Consider the following 22,778-nt stretch of genomic DNA (forward strand, 5'->3'; position numbering starts at 1 on the left):
TCATGACTGATCCGGATACCTGTGAAATCAGGTTGCAAGAAATGACAGACAAATTCCTCAATAGAGGCTATCCCACACATCTATTACAAGCTCAAAAGAAAAAGTTAGATCAACCGCAGGGACAAAAAAAACCATTAAACCACCCCGTATTCCACTAGTAGTGAAATATCATCCTTGGACATACAAAATGAGGGGTATAATCAACAAGCACTGGCACATAGTGTCCAGATCATATACTCAAATAGAGATGTTTCAAAATCCTCCAATGATGTGCTTTAAAAAGAGCAGATAATATTAGTGACAAAATTATTAGAGCAGATATAGGCACTAATAAACCTACCTTTAGACAAACTACACTGACTACCCCGCGTCAGGGCACATTTCCGTGTTTAAATTGCAATAACTGCTCGAGCGTCATTAGAGGCTCTACTTTCACTCATCCCCACTCTGGTGAACAAATCCCAATCAAGGGCATGTTCACATGTGATAGTAAAAATGTTATATACATCTTGAAATGTCCCTGCGGCTTTGTCTATGTAGGGGAAACCTCAATGCGGAATAAGTCCACTATCCGCACTGAGAATTTATTGTTACCCCTACCACATCATTTCCATGAGAAACGTCATGCGATATCGCAGTTACATTTTCGATAACTTGAAACCGCATCATTACCTCGCCGAGGCGGCGATAGGAACAGTCTGCTTCTAAAGTGTGAGGCCTACTGGATCCACCGGTTACAAACGGTGGATTCAAAGGGTCTGAACCGCGAATATAACATTTCTAGTTTCACTTAGTTCTTAGTTGCATAATAATTTTTACTATATAATATTTAAATTATATCTATGTCTTATTTTCAGCGGACCAGATTCCTGAATTCTTACATTTATTTGATACATCAATCTATCTACATTGATTTCTATGGTCTATAGTATCTTTCTTTGATCGACTCCCATGTGGGTGGAGCTACACAGTATGATATCATTTCCCTTTTTTGTCATTCCTCCCCTTTTTCTGTGTATCAGAGATGTTGATAGGAGTTTATTGTATAGTCTGAAGAAAGCATGTGTTGTGCTGAAACGCGTCACTATGCTCTATAATATGTGACTGAATAAACTACAGCATCATTGAATGAAATGTATCCTATTTTATCCATGCTAAAGGGCTTCTGTCATCAGAAATAACACCATTAACCTGCTCGACATTAGTGATGTGCTAAAGTCAGCTGAACCTAACTAGCCTAGTCCGGTTTTAATACATGCCACAGTTACTGCAGAAATTTAACTCTTATTATATGCAAATTAGCCTCTAGGAGCAGGGGGGGGGGGGGGGCATTACTCCTGCTCCTAGAGGCTCCGTTCCCCGACCTCTGTCCACACCCTCCAAGACTTGATTGACAGGGCCAAGCAGCGTTCACATCCTCCTGCCTAACCCGCAGTGAAATCTTGTGCCTGTGTTGTGCCGTTTAGTATTTGGCGCAAGCGTAGTGAAGGAAGGACGCACACCGACTGCCGTCTTCTTTACTGCTCCGCATACTAAATGGCACAGCGCGGGTACAAGATTTCACCCACACCCAGGGTCGGGCAGGCGGACATGAACACTGCCTGGCCCTGTCAATCAAGTCTTGGAGGGTGTGAACAGAGGTTCATACCATAGCCAGAAAAATACTGTATTTTCCGGCGTACAAGACGACCGGGCATATAAGACGAGCCACAACTTTTCCATTTAAAATAAAGGATTTGGGCAATACTCGCCGTATAAGACTACCCCTGAATGCCCAGCCCTCCCTGTCTTTAAGGCGATCTCCAGTCCAGGGAACTGACTGGGATCAGTGGATGGCACTGGTATGAGGAGGGGGATACCTTACTCTCAGCTCCGGTAACCGCAGGCAGTGCGGGCAGCACTCCCTCACTGATGTCATACACCTGCGCCGCCCAGTGGGAGGAGGCGGCGGCACGTGACATCAGTGAGTGCTGCCCGCACTGCCTGCTGTTACCGGAGCTGAGAGTAAGGTATCCTAGTAAAGAGATGAGCGATGATTAAAGTTACTGATTACAGTTTATAAATGTACTTCTGTGAGCGGCGTGGCCCTGTATATTCTAACCCTCAGGCAAGCGTCCCCGTCACCTTGGGAACGCCTGGGGGTGAGAATATACCATCGGATCTGAGTATACCCAGCGTATAAGATGACCCGCGAGTTTTGAAAATAATTTCTAGTGTTAGAAAGTAGTCTTATACGCCGGAAAATACGGTAAAAATAAAATAAATAAATGGCTCTATCAAAACTGCAACACAAAAACTTATCAACGCATCCGTAACAATTGGCTATATAAATATATCACATAATTTACCCATTCAAGGGAACGGTGTAAAAAAGATAAAAAAATAAATAAAAATTATGTCAAAACTTTATTTTTTGTCACCTCACAAAAAACATATCAATCAAAAAGTCGTATGTACCCCAAAATGGTAGCAATAAAATAGTCACCTCGTCCAACATAAAACAAGCCCTCACACAAGACTATAGCCAGGAAAATGGGAAAAATAAATAAATAAAAAATATGGCTCTAAGAAAATGGAAACACAAAAACATTCTAAAAATGTTTTTATTGTATAAAAACATAAAAATAAAAAACTAGACATATTTGGTAGATTGCCTTGCGGTCGTTTCACAGCGAACTTTTCGCATTCGCGATTCGCCGAACATATGTTGGTGCCATATTCTTTTGCATTGCACCAAACTTTGACCCATGACACATCCATCAGGTGGTACAGGACAGTCAATTGAGATGTTTCAGCACAAGGACAAACCGCCACCCTATAACAGAACCCGATCTGGCAACCATTTTACATTCTGTGTTTTGTCAGCGAGAGGTTGCTTTGTGGAGCAAAGACAGGCTGTTAGGGACACCAAACGCTAGATAGGACTGGTATAGGTGTGCTATCGATAGGTGTGATATACTTCCTATATACTTTCTAACATAGAAAGTATATTATAGTGCATTTGTATTGTGCAGCAGTTGTACAGGGGGTGGGGGGCGCATCTGGTTTTATAATGACAGCATGGCCCTTGCAGTGACTGTATTCTACTACACGGGCCCCGCTCACTGTAATCTTATCTATAATTGTGGCATTGTTAATAGTAATCAGCGCCTGTATTACCGTAATCTATAATGGTGGCATTGTTAATAGTAGTCAGCGCCGTCATGCGCCCACGCCTCCTGCTTCATTCATAAAGTGGGCGGCGCAGGCGCGTGACATAGTGACTCATGCTGCCGAGCGCTTGTTGTAAGTAATACACAGCGCTGATTACTATTAACAATGCCACAATTATAGATCAGATTAGGGTAAATACAGTGAGCGGGGCCCGTGTAGTAGAATACAGTCACTGCACGGGCCCCGCTGTCTTTATAAAACCAGATGCCGGCCCCCGGCCCCCAGCCCCTCCTCCCTCTCAGCTGATACACCCGCCGCGCGGCATGGCGTATCATTGACAGTTCGGCAAAATGCAGCATTCGCCCCATAAGACGCACTGCTATTTTTCCCCCACTTTTGGGGGGGGGGGGGGGGGGGGGGGGGGGGGAAGTGTGTCTTATAGGGCAAAAAATCTGGTACTTTCTAACATAGAAAGTATATAGTGCATTTGTATTGTGCAGCAGTTGTGTGCAGGGTTCTGATATACCTTCTAACACAAAATATTGATTGAGGGCTGCGATGTACCTGTTGCCCCAAATAAACATGATGGTGTGATATAACTGTTGTGGCAAAAAAATAAATATTTGAGGGGTGTGATACCTGCTTCCACAAAATACTGATTAACCACCTCCGGACCGCCTAACGCAGATTCGCGTTCCGGAGGTGGCAGCGCATTCACAGGATCGGAAGGTAAGCGAGTGGATCTCCAGCCTGCCAGTGGCGATCGTTCGCTGGCAGGCTGGAGATGTGATTTTTCTAACCCCTAACAGGTATATTAGACACCGTTTTGATAACAGCGTCTAATATACCTGCTACCTGGGGAAAAGTTGTCTTTTGCCAAGATATTTCTCTCACCCAGCATGGGTATATGTAAAATGACATGCCAAAACACATTCCCCAACTTCTCCTGAGTACGGCGATACCAGATGTGTGACACTTTTTTGCAGCCAATGTGGGCAAAGGGGCACATATTCCAAAGTGCACCTTTCGGATTTCACTGGTCATTTTTTACAGATTTTGATTGCAAACTTCTTCTCACACATCTGGGCCCCTAGCATGCCAGGGCAGTATAACTACCCCACAAGTGACCCCATTTTGAAAAGAAGACACCCCAAGGTATTTTGTGATGGGCATAGTGAGTTCATGGAAGTTTTTATTTTTTGTCACAAGTTAGTGCAGTTAGTGCCTTTTAGAGACAGAGTGCCCAAACTGCAACCAAATACCCACTTATTTATCGCAAAGTGCCAACACAGCAATTTAACCTGAATACCAATATAGTATATCTTTCATGTACTTTATCATTTAGCTATAATAGCTTAATAGCCTACATTCTAGGGCTGCAGCTAAAGATTATTTGAATAATCGATTAGTTGCCGATTAATTTCTGCGATTAATCGGGAAAAACGACAAAATTACAAAACAGAGAGGTTTATATGATCTTACTTGAAAAATTATGTTCAAAGGCCATATTAAAAAAAAATTGTGGACGGCGCAGTTATGGAGAGGGGGATCTGTGGACGGCGCAGTTATGGAGAGGGGGATCTGTGGACGGCGCAGTTATGGAGAGGGGGATCTGTGGGCGGCGCAGTTATGGAGAGGGGGATCTGTGGACGGCGCAGTTATGGAGAGGGGGATCTGTGGGCGGCGCAGTTATGGAGAGGGGGATCTGTGGGCGGCGCAGTTATGGAGAGGGGGATCTGTGGGCGGCGCAGTTATGGAGAGGGGGATCTGTGGGCGGCGCAGTTATGGAGAGGGGGATCTGTGGGCGGCGCAGTTATGGAGAGGGGGATCTGTGGGCGGCGCAGTTATGGAGAGGGGGATCTGTGGGCGGCGCAGTTATGGAGAGGGGGATCTGTGGGCGGCGCAGTTATGGAGAGGGGGATCTGTGGGCGGCGCAGTTATGGAGAGGGGGATCTGTGGGCGGCGCAGTTATGGAGAGGGGGATCTGTGGGACGGCGCAGTTATGGAGAGGGGGATCTGTGGGACGGCGCAGTTATGGAGAGGGGGATCTGTGGGCGGCGCAGTTATGGAGAGGGGGATCTGTGGGCGGCGCAGTTATGGAGAGGGGGATCTGTGGGCGGCGCAGTTATGGAGAGGGGGATCTGTGGGCGGCGCAGTTATGGAGAGGGGGATCTGTGGGCGGCGCAGTTATGGAGAGGGGGATCTGTGGGCGGCGCAGTTATGGAGAGGGGGATCTGTGGGCGGCGCAGTTATGGAGAGGGGGATCTGTGGGCGGCGCAGTTATGGAGAGGGGGATCTGTGGGCGGCGCAGTTATGGAGAGGGGGATCTGTGGGCGGCGCAGTTATGGAGAGGGGGATCTGTGGGCGGCGCAGTTATGGAGAGGGGGATCTGTGGGCGGCGCAGTTATGGAGAGGGGGATCTGTGGGCGGCGCAGTTATGGAGAGGGGGATCTGTGGGCGGCGCAGTTATGGAGAGGGGGATCTGTGGGCGGCGCAGTTATGGAGAGGGGGATCTGTGGGCGGCGCAGTTATGGAGAGGGGGATCTGTGGGCGGCGCAGTTATGGAGAGGGGGATCTGTGGGCGGCGCAGTTATGGAGAGGGGGATCTGTGGGCGGCGCAGTTATGGAGAGGGGGATCTGTGGGCGGCGCAGTTATGGAGAGGGGGATCTGTGGGCGGCGCAGTTATGGAGAGGGGGATCTGTGGGCGGCGCAGTTATGGAGAGGGGGATCTGTGGGCGGCGCAGTTATGGAGAGGGGGATCTGTGGGCGGCGCAGTTATGGAGAGGGGGATCTGTGGGCGGCGCAGTTTGGAGAGGGGGATCTGTGGGCGGCGCAGTTATGGAGAGGGGGATCTGTGGGCGGCGCAGTTATGGAGAGGGGGATCTGTGGGCGGCGCGTTATGGAGAGGGGGATCTGTGGTGGCGCTTATGGAGAGGGGGATCTGTGGTGGCGCGTTATGGAGAGGGGGATCTGTGGGGCGCTGTTATGGAGAGGGGGATATGTGCACTGTTATGGGCATAACAGTGCACAGATCCCTTTCCTCATAACAGTGCACAGATCCCCCTTCCCATAGCAGTGCCATACACAGACCCCCTCCTCCCCATAGCAGTGCTATACACAGACCCCCCTCCCCATAGCAGTGCCATAGACAGATCCTCCCCCCTCCCCATAGCAGTGCCATACACAGACCCCCTCCCCATAGCAGTGCCATACACAGACCCTCCCATAGCAGTGCCATACACAGACCCCCTCCCCATAGCAGTGCCATACACAGACCCCCTCCCCATAGCAGTGCCATACACAGACCCCCTCCCCATAGCAGTGCTATACACAGACCCCCTCCCCATAGCAGTGCCATACACAGATCCTCCCCCCTCCCCATAACAGCCCCGGCCCCGATGCTTATAAGTCGGACTAATCACTGCATCTTTATTTTACCTTTTTACAATGACGCTCCTGTAACAGCCAGGCAGAGCGGACGGCGGCGTAACGTCACTCACTCACGTGACGCACCTGCTCCGCCCACCTCATGAATGAAGGAGGCAGAGCAGGCGTGTCACGTGAGTGAGTGACGTTACGCCGCCGTCCGCTCTGCCTGGCTGTTACAGGAGCGTCATTGTAAAAAGGTAAAATAAAGATGCAGCGACCGCCCGCCCGCATAGCAACGAATCGGCGATTATTCGATAACTGGATTCGTCGACAACGAATCCAGTTATCGAATATAATCGATTACATCGATTAATCGTTGCAGCCCTACTACATTCAGTGCGCTGCCTGTGCTGTTCATAGTGCGTCCTGTGCTGATGAATGGCACGAAAAGTCTAAAGCATATTGGTACGCCATAGACTTTTTCCAAGGCGCGGGTGCCCACAGAGAGGGCTCTGAGTGCCGCCTCTGGCACCCGTGCCATAGGTTCGCCATCACTGCCTTAGGGTGTCTACTTTCCAAAATGGGGTCATTTGTGGGGTGTTTGTACTGTCTGGGTATTGTAGAACCTCAGGAAACATGACAGGTGCTCAGAAAGTCAGAGCTGCTTCAAAAAGCGGAAATTCACATTTTTGTAAATGCTATAACTTTTACCCAAACCATTTTTTTTTTTTTTTTTTTTTATCAAAGACATGTAGAACAATAAATTTAGCGAAAAATTTATATATGGATATCTTTTTTTTTTTTTGCAAAATTTTACAACTGAAATTGGAAAGTCATTTTTTTGCAAACAAAATCGTTAAATTTCGATTAATAAAAAAAAAAAAGTAAAAATGTCAGCAGCAATGAAATACAACCAAATGAAAGCTCTATTAGTGAGAAGAAAAGGAGGTAAAATTCATTTGGGTGGTAAGTTGCATGAACGAGCAATAAAACGGTGAAAGTAGTGTAGTGCAGAAGTGTAAAAAGTGGCCTGGTCATTAAGGGGGTTTCAGCTAGCGGGGTTGAAGTGGTTAAAGGGGTTTGATATAACAGTTTCTACCAAATATTAATTGAGGCCTGAGAGATACCGGCTTCCACAAAATACTGCTCTTCTCTAGGAACTTAGGCACAGAGTAATTTTGAAAATGAAAGGCAGAGGAAGAGGCAGGCCGTTCCGCAGGGGTTGTAGGGGTCGGGCAGGGGCACTAGGCCGGAGCCTAAGTGGGAAGTTGGAGAAGGCACGTGCGATTACTTAAAAGGACGCACCAGAGTTGGTTGAGTGGCACATTCAGCCTGCCGCTTCCGCACCCTCCTCACTCTCTGCTGTGTACATCCCCCAAACAACCACCACCATAGCCCATCCACTCGAGTCAGAGGAATTATTTTCCTATCCATTCCCAGACCTTACCGATGCGCAGCCATTCTTGACATCGGCTAAGGAAGAGGAGGTAACAACAGCCGCCACCCCGTTGTTGCTGCCTATTCCGAGATCTCAAATGTCCGTGGTGGAGCGAGCCATCCACCAAGCACGGTCACTTCTGTCGCTCCCAGGACGCCGGCACATGGCTCCACAGTGTGGGCTTTTTTTAACGTGTCCGCTGCTGACAATAGTGTTGCCATCTGCAGCCTGTGCTGTCAACGCATAAGTCACAGTAAGCCCAACACTCACCTAGGGACGACCGCCTTAAGAAGGCACCTGGGCTCCCATCACGAGCCCAGCGGGAGCAACAGAGTCAGAACCCACGAAGCCACACTCCCGGCGCTCCACGTCCTGCCTCTTCTCCTCCCATTGTCCTCTGCACTCCACCTTTCACTGTGCCACCGTCACGTTCATCTGGCAGAAGGCAGGCTTCCGTGGCCCAAATGTTCAATTTGTGGGCATTGGCACACCTCAATGGAAGGTCCCCGGAAGGAAATATTTCTCCCAGAAGGGCATCCCAGAGCTATATGGCCACGTTCAGCGGCAAGTTAATATATCTCTGGCACACAGTGTAGGTGAAAAGATACATCTGACCACAGACAAGTGGTCTAGCACAGTGTTTCCCAACCAGTGTGCCTCCAGCTGTTGCAAAACTATAACTTCCAGCATGCCCGGACAGCATTTGGCTGTGCGGGCATGCTGGGAGTTGTAGTTTTGTAACAGCTGGAGGACACTGGTTGGGAAACACTGTGCTAGCAAACACGGGCAGGGAAGGTACATAACTTTTACTGCCCACTGGGTGAACCTTCTGATGGCCGTCAAGCATGTAACCCGTGGCTCCCTTGTGGATTTGGTGTTACCGCCAAGGATTGCATGCAGGCTTACCTCTTCTACTCGGCTGACTCCTCCTTTTCCACTGCTACCGCCTCTTTCGCTGCACCCCCCCCCAAGCTCCCCAGAACCTATTTGACGTCCCAGGCGAGACATTGCCATGCTGCAGCTGTTGTGCCTGGAAGCCAAGAGCCACACTAGTCCTGCACTGCTTTCAGCTCTACGGTCACAGGCCGATTAGTGGCTAACCCCACTCAATTTGACAGTTGGTAAAGTGGTGTGCGACAACGGTGCCAATCTGCTGAGCGTGCTGAAACAGGGCAAAATGACACACGTGCCGTGCATGGTACACGCCCTGAACTTAGTCGTGCAGCAATTCGTTGCCAAATACCCCGGGGTCCAAGTCGTCCTGCGGCAGGCCAGGAAAATCTCTGGCCATTTTAGAAGATCTTAAACGGCCATGGCTCGCCTTGCTGACATTTAGCGGCGACACCACTTGCCCGTCAGACGTCTGATTTGTGTCAGGCCGATGTGCTGGAACTCCACCATGTATATGCTGGATAGGCTGCTACAGCAGCAACGTGCTGTTAACCACTGCCTGTACGAACACTGCAGCAGGACAGGTTCTGGGGAGCTTGGTTTCTTTTCACCGCGACTTCTGCGGCCATTTGATGAACTGGTCAGTCGAAGCCAGTTTGGGGGGGGGGGGGGGGGGGCTACACCATCTGAGACAAGTCAGCAGGAGCCTGAAGAGGAGTCAGAGGAGGATGGTGGCTGGGAGGAGGGGCAGAAGCAAGAAGAGAAGGCTTTGAGAGGACTTTAAACTTTTCGGGGATCCATGGTGTTGTCCAAGGCTGGGGGAAGAAGACAGAGGATGTCATTCTGCTGGGCGATAAGCAGGGGCCAGGGCGCTCCACCGCTTCCAATTTAGTGCAAATGGGGGCCTTCATGCTCCAGTGTTTGAAGTGGGACCCCAGTATAAAAAGCATAAAGGGCAAGGACCAGTACTGGGTGGCAACGTACTTAGGCCCCCGATACAAACACAAAATGGTGGACATGTTACCAGCATCAGAGGGCTGGCAGAATGCAGCGTTTCCAGGCTTTGCTGCGAGAGATGCTGCATTCTGCTGTTGTGGGCGCTGGCAGAGGAATTTCCACCCACAGCGAAACAGGTGCAGATACCAAACCTACCACGCCTGCAAGAAGAGGGTGGTTTGAAGATTTGTTGGTCACTTTGGATAGGAGCTCAATCTTGCAACCAACCCATCGGTAGCCGCCCTCTGGATCCAGCCTCAGGGAACGGCTAGACCGACTACATCGGGTTAACAGCCGATGTGGACACGAGCGAGGAACCCCTGGACTACTGGGTGTGCAGGCTTGACGTTTGGCTAGAGGTGGCACTATTTGCCATGGAATCCTTGGTTTGCCCCTCGTCGAGTGTCCTGTCCAAAGGGCGTTCGGCACAGCAGGAGGTATCATGACCGATAAGCGCATTTACCTAGCTCACGACAGTGTGGACTACCTCACATTTTTAAAAATAAATGAGGCATAGATCTCAGAGGAACTCAACACCTGTGACGACCACGTTTAAATTAATTTCCTCATGCCAGCCCATAGATATCTGCCACCACCCAGAACAAAGAATGGTCCTTGTCTTCTGTATATACAGAGGCATAAAAGGCCTTTTCTGTCAGGTGAATGCCTAATTTTTGGGGCCTGTACTGGCCAACAGTAAAATTTGTATCCAGAATTTGTATCCAGTGACCGCCGAATGTAACTGCAGCCACATCATCACAAGTTCTTTTCTGTCAGATGAAGGCCTAATTTTGGAGGCCTGTACTCCCGTGGCCTAAAATAAAATTCATCTAGGCTCCAGCATGGTACATTTTTGAGCGTTTCCCCCTTTAAGACGCATAAAAGTGGCCCCTGATTAAAATACATATTTTTTGTGGGAATTTTTGCCAATGACGCATCAGGTATGTCACGGTCCATGTTGTGGGACTATTTGTGCACTTCTAGCAAGTATTTGGTGGCTGCAAATATGACCAGAAGGTTTTTCAGGTTCGTCTGACATTAAAGCTAATGGGGCCCGCCGTGCACCCACGGTTCGCTAGCATTTGATCGTGAACACGGTAGGGTTGTTGCGGTTATTGAAATTTCAATACCCAATCGATACTTTTGTATCAATATCGGGATTTCCATTTTTGCGATACTGGGCTGCGCAGTCTAGTATCTCTGAAGATTAGCGCGCTGCTGTCAGCGCCCTCCTGTTCCCTCAGCAGCACAGGAGAGAAGGAAGCGGTCCTACCTCCCCCCTGTGCTGCCACCAATGAACGGAGAGAAGGGCGGAGGAGGGGCAGGGTGCACTGCGCCAATAATAGGACTTTTCCTGGGTCCAGACTTTCAGCATTAGGCTACACAGAGTGGCGCCCAGAGATGTCCCAGCACTTACTATTATTCCTGGGCGCCGCTCCGTTCGCCCGCCGTGCCCCATTACCGTCTCCTGCTTCGTATGTAAATTACTATCAGAGAAAAGGGGAGGAGACATCAGCTTCTCTAGTGGGCGTTCCTTCTCCCTAGCTGTAGCGCTGTCCAATCACAGCGCAGCGAGAAGGAATGCCCAGGAGAGAAGCCAATTTCTCCTGCCCATTGCTCCGATAGTAATTAGCATATGGAGCAGGAGACCGTAATGGGGCACAGCGGGACGGCGCCAAGGAATAATAGTTAAGTGCAGGGAGATGCAGGGAGATCTCTGGGCGCTGCTCTGTGTAGCCTAATACTTAAAGTCTGGACCCATATAAGGTGGTCTTTAATACAGGAGGCAGGTGCCGACAGCAGAATCACATAGCCGGCACCCTGCCTCTGACAGGGAGCTGCGGTCAGCGGCAGCTGAGGGGTTAACTGTCGCTAACTGTCGTTAACTGTCGCTGATGTGCTGCCAGTACCCGCCTCCTGTATTAAGGGTTAATTATCATTGGTGGCAGTGGCCACAGGGTCCCCCTCCCCTTCTCATTGGTGGCAGTGGCCACAGGGTCCCCCTCCCCTTCTCATTGGTGGCAGTGGCCACAAGGTCCCCCTCCCCTTCTCATTGGTGGCAGTGGCCACAAGGTCCCCCTCCCCTTCTCATTGGTGGCAGTGGCCACAAGGTCCCCCTCCCCTTCTCATTGGTGGCAGTGGCCACAAGGTCCCCCTCCCCTTCTCATTGGTGGCAGTGGCCACAAGGTCCCCCTCCCCTTCTCATTGGTGGCAGTGGCCACAAGGTCCCCCTCCCCTTCTCATTGGTGGCAGTGGCCACAAGGTCCCCCTCCCCTTCTCATTGGTGGCAGTGGCCACAAGGTCCCCCTCCCCTTCTCATTGGTGGCAGTGGCCACAAGGTCCCCCTCCCCTTCTCATTGGTGGCAGTGGCCACAAGGTCCCCCTCCCCTTCTCATTGGTGGCAGTGGCCACAAGGTCCCCCTCCCCTTCTCATTGGTGGCAGTGGCCACAAGGTCCCCCTCCCCTTCTCATTGGTGGCAGTGGCCACAAGGTCCCCCTCCCCTTCTCATTGGTGGCAGTGGCCACAAGGTCCCCCTCCCCTTCTCATTGGTGGCAGTGGCCACAAGGTCCCCCTCCCCTTCTCATTGGTGGCAGTGGCAGCTTCTGATCGAAGCCCCAGCAGTGTAATCCTGGGGCTCCGATCAGTTACCATGGCAGCCAGGACACTACTGAAGCCCTGGCTGCCATGGTCAGGTCCCTGCTGCTGGGTGTACTATGCACAGGGCAGCAGGGACAGTGCGAGGTCCTATTCAACCTGACAGAGATCTATCAGGGTGAATAGGACAAGGGATGAAAAGATCCCAGGTTCTAGCCCCTAAGGGGGGGAAATCGTTATTAAATAAAAAGTAACACCCAAAAAATAAAAAGCTAAATATTAAGTATGAATCACCCCCTTTCCCAATTTCACATAAACACTGCGCGATTCGCCATTTGTTAAAATGTGGAATGCACGTGGATATATATATATTATATATCCAATAAAAACTACAGCTTATCTCGCACAAAATAAGCCCTCACGCAGCTCATTCAACAAAAAATAAAAAAAATAAAGTCCGGATGCAGCTCCTTCCCTTCTGAAACCTAGCGTATCCCTAAATAACAGTTTACGACCACAATTGGGGTGTTACTGTATTCAGAAGAAAGTGGGTAGCAAATTTTTGGGGGGATATTCTCCTGTTATCTTTTGTGAAAAAGAAAGTTTGGGCCTAAAGCACCATTTTCTTGTAAAATGTAATTTTTCATTTTCACACCCAACTATTAAAAATTCTATGAAACAGCTGTTGAATGAAGTGCTCGCTATGCCCCTTAAAAATTGCTTGGGTGGTGTAGTTTACAAAACGTGGTCACTTTTAACTGTGGGAGTACCTCAGGGCCTTTTCAAATGCAACATGGTGCCCAAAGACCATTCCAGCAAAATCTGCCCTCCAAAAACCATATGACGCTCCTTGCCTTCTGTGCTCTGTCGTGTGCCCAAACAGCGGTATGGAGTGTTTCTGCAAACTGCCGAATCAAGGCAATAAATATTGAGGTTTGTTTTGTTGTTGACCCTTGATGTGTTCCAGGGGAAAAAAAATTAGCCCAAAAATGTTAAATTTTTTAATTTCACATCTATTTTGCTTTAATTTCTGTGGAGTACTTTCTAAAACCAGTTTTGAATAGTTTGAGGGGTGTCATTTCTAAAAATTGGTCATTTATGGGTTGGTGCTACTGAACTGGTGCTTAAAAAAAAGTTTACTTTGGAAAAGTTCTTAAAAAATTCAAAAATTGCTTCTAAAATTCTAAACCTAGTGTCCAAAAAATAAATAAAAATTACATTACTAAAATTATGCCAACATAAAGTAGACATATGGGGAATGTTAATAAATATTTTATGAGGCATCACTATAGGGGTTGTTGCGGGTATCGAAATTTCAATACCCAATCGATACTTTTGTCCCGGTATCGATACGATACCGGGATTTCAGTTTTTTCGATACTGGGCTGCGCTTCTGCGCAGTCTAGTATCTCTGAACATGAGCGCGCTGCCATCGGACTGCTTCCTTCTCCCCGTGCTGCTGCCACCAATGAGAAGAGAAGAGAGGGACAGAGGATGGGCGGGCGCACTGAGCCACCAATGATAGGACTATTCCCACACAGAGAGCGGCGCCCAGCGATGTCCCAGCACTCACCATTAGTCCTGGGCGCAGCTCCGTTCGCCCGCAGTGCCCCATTACCGTCTCCTCTCCTGCTCCAAATGCTGCTGATTACTATCGGAGCAATGGGAGGATAGAGCAGATCATTACAGACGTGGCAATACCCAATATGTCTGTTTGTGTGTTCTATTATGGAAAAGGGGCTTTTTTTTTTTTTTTTTACCCACTCTGGGACTTCAACTACTGGGGGCCTTATCCCCTCTGCAATGCATTACAATACATTTTGTCAACTTGTATGCTGGCAGCCTGCCTGTGACACGCAGCCCAACGGGCTGGCATCGGGCTGCCTTCTCAAGGCCATCAGGTCCCCGTCACTGCAGCTTGGGGGACCTGAAGGGAACTTGTACCCTCCACAAACCACCTGCATGCTGTGGTCAGCTTTGACTGCGGCATACAAGGGGTTAATACACCGCCATCGGCGTTTCCATTGATGCTGGCGTATGCAGCAGGGGCCCGGCTGTCAGTGACTGACAGGTCCATGCCATCGATTGGGCTAGCGCTGTCCCTGCACCCGCCTGATCAGCCTGTAGTACTTGTACGGCAGTGGTACTTAAGTGGCGTCCACCAGCTCTGTATATGTACAGCGCGGGTCCTCTACGGGTTAAAACTTAATTAGTATGTTTGTTTGGTCTGTATCATATTAAAAAACTTACACATTGGTAGAATTCTCTGTAGCGGCCTCTGGTCATAGCTGGGTTGTCCCTTCTGTAGACTTTAGCAATATGGTAACGCTTAATGTTGGTAATCTTGTTCATTGCCAAATAACGAGCAAATGGAACCTGACAGCATAGGTAAGGATTGTAAAGCAGTGACACACAGTGCTAGATACAGGAAAATCTAAAACAAATAGATAATTATATACATTTATACACTGCTGAAAGCACTGGACAATAAGCAAAAAAAAAAACAAAAAAAAAAAAAAAACCTAACTGGTTCACTAGAATGAAAAGCACACAGCTTTGTCAGCGCCATAGACTTTGAATGGAATAGCAGAGAACGTTCTCGATTGGCACTCCATTCAAACTTCTCCCAGCCACAGTCTGGTTGGGCTGAGGGTGATGTGGGCACCGGTTTTGATTGCTTCCTTTTTAAAAGGATACAGTAAGATCATAACGTAGAGAGAGCAATTCACCACCTTGATCTTTCAGGTCGTATATAAGCTTAGAGTCTTCTCCATATTTTCCTGTTAATGTTTCCTAAAAAAGATAATGCATACTGTATAAAAGATATGTATATTGTCCCTAAAGCAAAATCTAAGTAAAAGACAGAAGCTTCACCTTTACAACTATGAAAACACAGGAAAAGGCATGGTATGTGATTATGAATTAGGTATGTACCATTATTTCAGTGCCATGGCCTGAGTGAGACTGTGTCTCCGAGTTCTTGCCATCTCTGTGTTAAAGATGGGTGAATTTTATTCTATATTTTGTAAATCTAGGATTGTAATGAGTTAACTTTTTCTACTTCCAAGTGCCCACCCACCCCCCTCTTTGTTTCAAGACTGGAAAGGAGAGAGAGGGGGGCAAAGAGCTGTGCTGTGGGAAGTGTCTGATTTCTCATCTTTTACATGTGTTCCATAGAGTGTCAGGCATTGCCTTATGCATGAACAGGTGGAATGCGTAAGCCAATCATATGGCTTGATGATATGTATATATTCACTGCCTATAGAGAAGCACCTCTTTAAAGTGTCACATATGACGTAGGCAGTATTCTTGTTAGAATAAACTCCATTACAAAATGGCGATGGTAACCAGATGTTTACATTAGTTCACATTCCAAAGTGGTACTCACTGCGCAGATGTTGAAGTGTTATCTCTGTTTCTCTTATCACTTTTTACTTTTTGACCAATGAAACAATGTTTTAGCCTCAGAGAGGACTGCCCTCTTCTGAAGATTCATAAACGCTTAGTCCATGTAATAAAGTTAGAGATTGCTTTGACCAACTTCTGTGTCAGTGTCCAGTCTCTCAGCCACGCGTGGATATTAACCCCTGGGGGGGGTACATTGATCTGGAACACCAGAGTATCTAAAATGCCCTAATTTAGGGTGATTTTAACAAATGGCACCCCAGATTGTATTCTGAGCGAATGTAGCATCAGACAGCTGACAAGACGGGCCCCTGAGCTTGACGAACGGCAGAGGAGAGAGGATTGCAACCTCAAAGAAAGGTGAGAAAACTTTTTATCTCATCTGCCTTTCTGCTAGTTACTTCGTCATGCTCAGATAGCTCAGTCTGCTGTGAGGTGGTACCCATGTAAGTATAGTAGTCGGCTGTAATGCTGAAAGCTTGGAGTCTATTGAACCAATAGTCTAAAATCATAGATCACTCTGGTGTGTATATGTTTTGTGTGTGTCTGTGATTTATGTGAGGAGTGCATTGAGCACAGACGGTAAAACCACAGACAAAGGGAGGGAACAGTAACCTCCTGGTTGGGAAGGGGGTGCTATAGCGCCGAGGTGTGGGACAAGGAACTCCGGCTGACCTGACCAGGAAGATGCGTAGACCCGTATGATCTTTTGATCTGATGGAAGACTGCGGAGACTACCTGACCTGACCCTAGGAAGATGGTAGTACCTCTCATGACCTTTTGATCAAGGGAAAGACTGCGGTGATATTGTCTACCTGACCTGACCCCAGGAAGATGCGACGGAGCCCGCCTGACCCCTGGTTTTGGGGAAGACGTGCGGGGAGTCCCGGCTGACTAGTCAGACGTGATAGTCAGATTTGAGCCAACCAGAGGGGGGGGTGAATCCTTTGTCTGCGGAAGAAAGGGCTAAAGGTGCTGATCACTCTTCTGTTTTGTGTGTGTGTCAGTCTGAAATACTGTTGTTTTGATATCGGTCAGTCCCAGCATTATGAAGGAGAAAATACAGCCCCTAGCTAGTAGTGAGGGAAGAATTGAAAGTTAAAATGTGAAAAAGAATGTTAGAGAAAGTGTAGACTCGGACAGAGGTCGCCCCTGGCAACAGGGATGAAGATCTGTAAGAATCTGTGAAGTTAGAGCTTACAGACTGTGGGCATCAGAACTCCCGTGATTTTGAGGGGGGAGTTGTCAGGATGTTAATTGATGGCATTAACAAGAAAGAAAGAAAGTGCCCCAGTGTCTGCAATCAGAACGGCGCTTGTGTTAAATGTTCCGAAACGAACCGGTTAAGTTTTGTTACCCTAATGAAATGTGTGTGTTTAACTAGGGAATATCCTAGAGATTACAGCAGTAAAAGATGGTCAGTTAACGGATAGGTGTTGTATCCAGTGTTAGCTACAGAGACTCACTACCCCCACCTCAACAGAAACATTCCTGAGATAAGAGGATCAGACTAAGGAAAAAGGTGGGAGGGAATGAGGGAATGATGCAGAGTCAGTGATGTGTAATATATTATACAAGACAAAGAATTGTTCAATAATTTTCTTTCTTCTTTCTTCTTTCCCAAGCAGTGTACTGTGGGAATCCAGCTTTTAACAAAATGACTGTATGATAACATGTATATTCTCTTACAGCGACAGACCATCAGCAATTCTGGGTGTGGTGTGGCTATCTGTTTCCAGGAAAGCTGTGTTTGTCTGTGCTGCAAGTTTTGGGATGAAACAATGTGGGTTGGAAGACAAATGATTCAGTGGAATGTGAATGGGTCTGGCTTTAAGTTGTGATTGAGGCGAATATGTGTGAAGACTGATGGAGGTTTTCAGCAGAGTTGTGAATGCAATTCAGTTTTTATGTATGAGGGCGTGGTTATGAACAGTTTGTGAAAATTAGTACATGAAAATGTATATGAATGCGTATGGAGTACGATATTTGTTTTGTTTTTTAATAATATGCGCATTGAGGATTTTATTTTATTTTTCTTGGAAGTTTTGGGGTTTTTATTGGTGCCAACAGCATTGATCAAGCTGTACATTTTTATTTATTTATTTATTTTATTTTTAAATTGAAGTCAATGAAAAGTTTCTTATGGGCCCTTTGTGTGTTCATGTCTGTATTGTCAGATCTGTTTGTTTCAATGTTTGAAGTTACGTTAAGTGTTGTGCTAAACATCAGAGCTCTGTTCTGATGGGCAGCTGCCACATTACTGATGGACAAAAGGAGAACCATAGCGTCCGACTGAAGGGGGTGGACGTTACAGACAACGACAGCCCTTGTGCCCATCCCCTAGTTATAAGACACTCCCATGGAAGATGAGAAGTCCTGTTTTGTTTTCCAGTCTATTAATTCTGCGATAGGAAAAGTTGGATACTTCTGTAAGCCAAAATGCAGAGTAACATCAAGCAGCATTGGGGGTTCAGTGGTGCCAACCATAGGTAGTGTTCCTTTGGCATTGCTTCAGCCCTGATGTCAAACGCCTCATTGAAGTGAGGGAAAAGTAAGTCTGCCACCCTATGGTGGGCCTGCAGAGTCTGTGGGACCCAGATCCCAGAAGAGAGAGTGTTGTGCTGTGTGTGGTACTCCTCGTCCACACCACACGAGAGGATTGTATTCTATGTTGACCATGCCCGGATCACTGTCCGTCCCCACAGACACCCATGTTTTTTGTCATAAGAGGAACACAGACAGGTGAGGGGGGGGGAGTTAGATCAAGATTAAGAAACAGGAAATCCAGTATCGGCTCTATCTTTAAACATTTTTAGCAGATTCAGTCTGGCCCAAGGATATCCCTCACTCTGGGTGATAAAGAAGTAGTCCCGTTTTTGATTGATACTGGAGCAGCCAAGACAGTTGTGCACAGCAAACATGGCCTCCCCTGATTTACTCTCCAAGGACACCAGCCTTTGGGTAGAAGTGGATGGGAAAGTAGTACGCTCACTTTTTTTCAACAGAAACCATCCATATTAGATTTGCCCCTAACCAAGATGCGCTTGCCCGTTTGCTGGTCATTGGTAACGCCCCTTGTTGTCTCCTAGGTGCAGATTTGTTTGCAAAAGTACATGCTGGTATCTCACGTCAGGAGGACGGCACTGTGAAGCTTACAGGTGCCCTCCACGACCAAGAACTTTGTTTGTTGGCCATTAGTGATAAAATTCTCTGGTCCATGTTTGTATCAGTACTCCCAGAAGCTGAGAAAAGCAAACCACTCACCATTGGATGGTACATGACCTACATGCCGTTAATGAAGCCACAGTTTCTAACACCCACATCGTGCCCAATGCACACACACACCTTGTCGGCTCAGGTTCCCATTACCCCTACTCACTCCACTGTGATTGATTTGTCCTTTAGTCCCTACCGCCTCACAGATGAGGTGGTAGATGTTTTTTGTGCCTAGAACTGGCAATTTTGTGCTCCCCCACACTGGGCCTATCATATTATTACATTTAGATTGTATTGTTAATGAAGTGAGTGGCCATGACTCAGCTGTCCTCACCCAACTGCATGGCTAGCAATAACGCCCCATAGTATAATATTCAGTCAGACTTGATCCTGTGGCCAGAGGTGCCCCTTTCTGCATCAGAGCTGTAGTAGTTGTACTAGCTATGCTTGATGAAAGCTCTGAGATAGTTCTGAACCACAAAGTGATGCTGATATTACATCTATCCTCATGAACGTACAATCCAAATGATTGTTTTGTTGCCCATTATTGTTCCATTTTGTTGCCTCAATGTTGCTCTCCAAAGGTGTAATACTTTGGACCCAGCCACCCTGTTGCCTCTGGACCAAGGGGGGAGGGAAGAGTTAGGGCACCGCACTTTAAACTTTTCTTTCAGATTCAAAGGAAGAGGCTCCTGACTCTTTGCAGATGATGTCACAAGAGGTAGTGGGATTTGGTAAATCAGTCATTAGGTAATCTAGATCATGTGCTCTTTGTGGATGGATCGAGGTATGGCAGGTACTACACAGGTTGGGCAGTGGTGATTAAACGTGAACTACCACCCTTGTCTGCTCAGAAGTGGAGCTAAAAGACTCTGAAGATGGCTTGCAGATATGCAGATGGGAAAACAGCCACCATTTACACTGATTCCAGGTGTGCTTTGGGATAGCCCATGACTATGGGCCCATATGGAAAGCCAGAGACTCCTTAATCGCTTCAGGTAAACCCATCGAAAATGGGGAAGCAGTGAGGTCTCTGATGGAAGCCCTCGTGTCACTAACATGAGGGGTGATGGCAACGAAAGGCCACTGTAAACAGATGCAGAGGAGGCAAAGGGGAAAGCCACGGCAGATCAGGCGGCAAAGATGGCTGCCAAATTACCTAAGCAGACCCCTGTCTTAAGTGGCCACAGTTCAGGTCCCTGAAATAACTCCTCCTGTCTCCCGAAAGTTCTTAAGACCTTACAGAACCCTGGGGAAGGAGGAAAGGGACTGGTGGATGAAAAAGGGGGGACGACAAATAAGAAGGGCAACTTTACCTTCCCAGGTCCCTCTACTCCACGATGGCACAGGCAACCCATGGAGTGATGCACCAGACAAAAACTGCTATGTGTGATTTAGTACGTAGCATATGGTACGCACCAGGGTTCAGCACTGTAACAGTCAGACATACTTAAGGATAAATGGTTTGTGCCCAGAACAACATGGGCAAGGTGGTTAAGGTACCCAAGAAACACGTCTTGCTTTTTGTATCTGTTTCAACGTTTGCAGACTACCTTCAAATATCCAAGGTGGGCATGTATGAGTATGTATTGATATGTGATGACTTGTTTTCAGGATGGCCAAAACCGTACCCAAAGAAGTAAAGAAGATTATGGCTGAAGTTGTGTGCAAGTATGGGGTACCTTAGATCATTGAAAGTGACACAGGTGTTCACTTCACAGGTGAAGTGATGCAGGAGATGATGAAGGTTTTGGGTGTAGGACAGGCCTTACATGCTTCGTACCATCCACAAAGCAGCAGTAGAGTAGGGAAAAGGAACTGAACGGGACACTAAGTTAAAGATTTAAAGTCTTAATAGAGTACCTGCTGGTAGCCCTCTTTTAGTAAGGTATACGCCTAACCGTGAGACAGGCCTTTGTCCCTATAAGGTCCTTTTTGGGTCAGCCCCTAGAATAGGATTTTAATTCCCACAGCAGCTCCAGATGCAACATGGTTGTCTGACAGATTATGTGATCAGTTTTGTATAAGCATTTGACTAAAGTACATTTTCGAGTTTTTGCTTCACTTCCAGGTTTTGATAAAATACCAGGAACCCACCCACTTGTGTCTGGAGATTGGGTGGTAGGAAAAGACACGTTAGAAAAGTCCCAAAACCCTGGTTTGATGGTCCATTCCGAGTGTTGTTGACCACAAGCACAGTGAAGCTCAAAGAAAAGCATAATTGGATTGATTTCAAGGAAGTGTTGAGACTGGTTTTCCCTTGTGTGACTGTTGATCATGACTCAAAAGAATATGGAAACTTGTATGAAAACTTCGATCCAGAAAATCAGGAGCACTGGTGACCTCTAGTCCCCCCATATAATGTCAACGCCAGTTAGGGAAAGATCATCTGACTTCCCCTTGCTCAAATCCAGTGTCACGGGAGGCTGTTCGCTAGGTATGGCTTGTCGTGGAAGCTGGTGAAGAGGAGGCGGAGCATTGGGACAGATGTTTAGGTTTAGGGAGAGAATGAAATTCAAGGGGGGACTGTTAAAGATGGGTGAATTTTATTCTATATTTTGTAAATCTAGGATTGTAATGAGTTAACTTTTTCTACTTCCACGTGCCCACCCACCCCCCTCTTTGTTTCAAGACTGGAAAGGAGAGAGAGGGGGGCAAAGAGCTGTGCTGTGGGAAGTGTCTGATTTCTCATCTTTTACATGTGTTCCATAGAGTGTCAGGCATTGCCTTATGCATGAACAGGTGGAATGCGTAAGCCAATCATATGGCTTGATGATATGTATATATTATTCACTGCCTATAGAGAAGCACCTCTTTAAAGTGTCACATATGACGTAGGCAGTATTCTTGTTAGAATAAACTCCATTACAAAATGGCGATGGTAACCAGATGTTTACATTAGTTCACATTCCAAAGTGGTACTCACTGCGCAGATGTTGAAGTGTTATCTCTGTTTCTCTTATCACTTTTTACTTTTTGACCAATGAAACAATGTTTTAGCCTCAGAGAGGACTGCCCTCTTCTGAAGATTCATAAACGCTTAGTCCATGTAATAAAGTTAGAGATTGCTTTGACCAACTTCTGTGTCAGTGTCCAGTCTCTCAGCCACGCGTGGATATTAACCCCTGGGGGGGGTACATTGATCTGGAACACCAGAGTGTATCTAAAATGCCCTAATTTAGGGTGATTTTAACATCTGTGACCTTTTATCGTTATTAGACTGGCAAATGGCAGAATCGCTTTAAGTGCTTGGCTGTCCTGATGGCAGCTGCTGGTGAACGCTACTTCTGTAGTCATGACTGGAAGGCATCACTGCATCGCGAATGTTAGCAGCCCAAGACAGCGACCACTGCATCCACTATGCTATGAGCTGTGAAATCTACCAACATACTGACAAACTGCAGGAATTTGACAGTACTTCCGTGTGGTTGGAAAGCCACCATGCTTGACGTGGATACACAAAGCTCATTGGGGCAGATTTACTATTGAAAACTGGTATATGCTTTACTCTGTATTTCAGAGTCTGACCCCCTCCGATCAAGAAAACAGGGCCCCATATCGCATAACCAGAATGCCCCTTTCAAAAACACTATTGTAACCTTTTTACACCTTGTCTGACAAGGGGACATGGCTTAACAGAAAGAAGTGCGATTTTGCAGAAAGGCCAACTTATAGGTGTAGTAAACTTGGTCTAAAGACTGTCATTTACAAAG

At 47.3% G+C, this 22,778-nt stretch overlaps 1 protein-coding gene across 1 annotated transcript in view; it reads right to left on the reverse strand.

The window, feature by feature from the left end:
* HARS1 (histidyl-tRNA synthetase 1) overlaps positions 1-22,778 on the reverse strand; it is a 125,913-nt gene that overhangs the window by 72,956 nt on the left and 30,179 nt on the right. The window contains exons 4-5 of the mRNA XM_044274989.1: positions 15,142-15,237; positions 14,695-14,820 (exon numbers count right to left, since the gene is read on the reverse strand). Of these exons, the coding sequence (XP_044130924.1) occupies positions 14,695-14,820; positions 15,142-15,237 (222 nt within the window). The remainder of the gene's footprint in view (positions 1-14,694; positions 14,821-15,141; positions 15,238-22,778) is intronic.

This window comes from Bufo gargarizans, unplaced genomic scaffold (assembly GCF_014858855.1).
Source record: "Bufo gargarizans isolate SCDJY-AF-19 unplaced genomic scaffold, ASM1485885v1 original_scaffold_2202_pilon, whole genome shotgun sequence".
Lineage (NCBI taxonomy): Eukaryota > Metazoa > Chordata > Amphibia > Anura > Bufonidae > Bufo > Bufo gargarizans.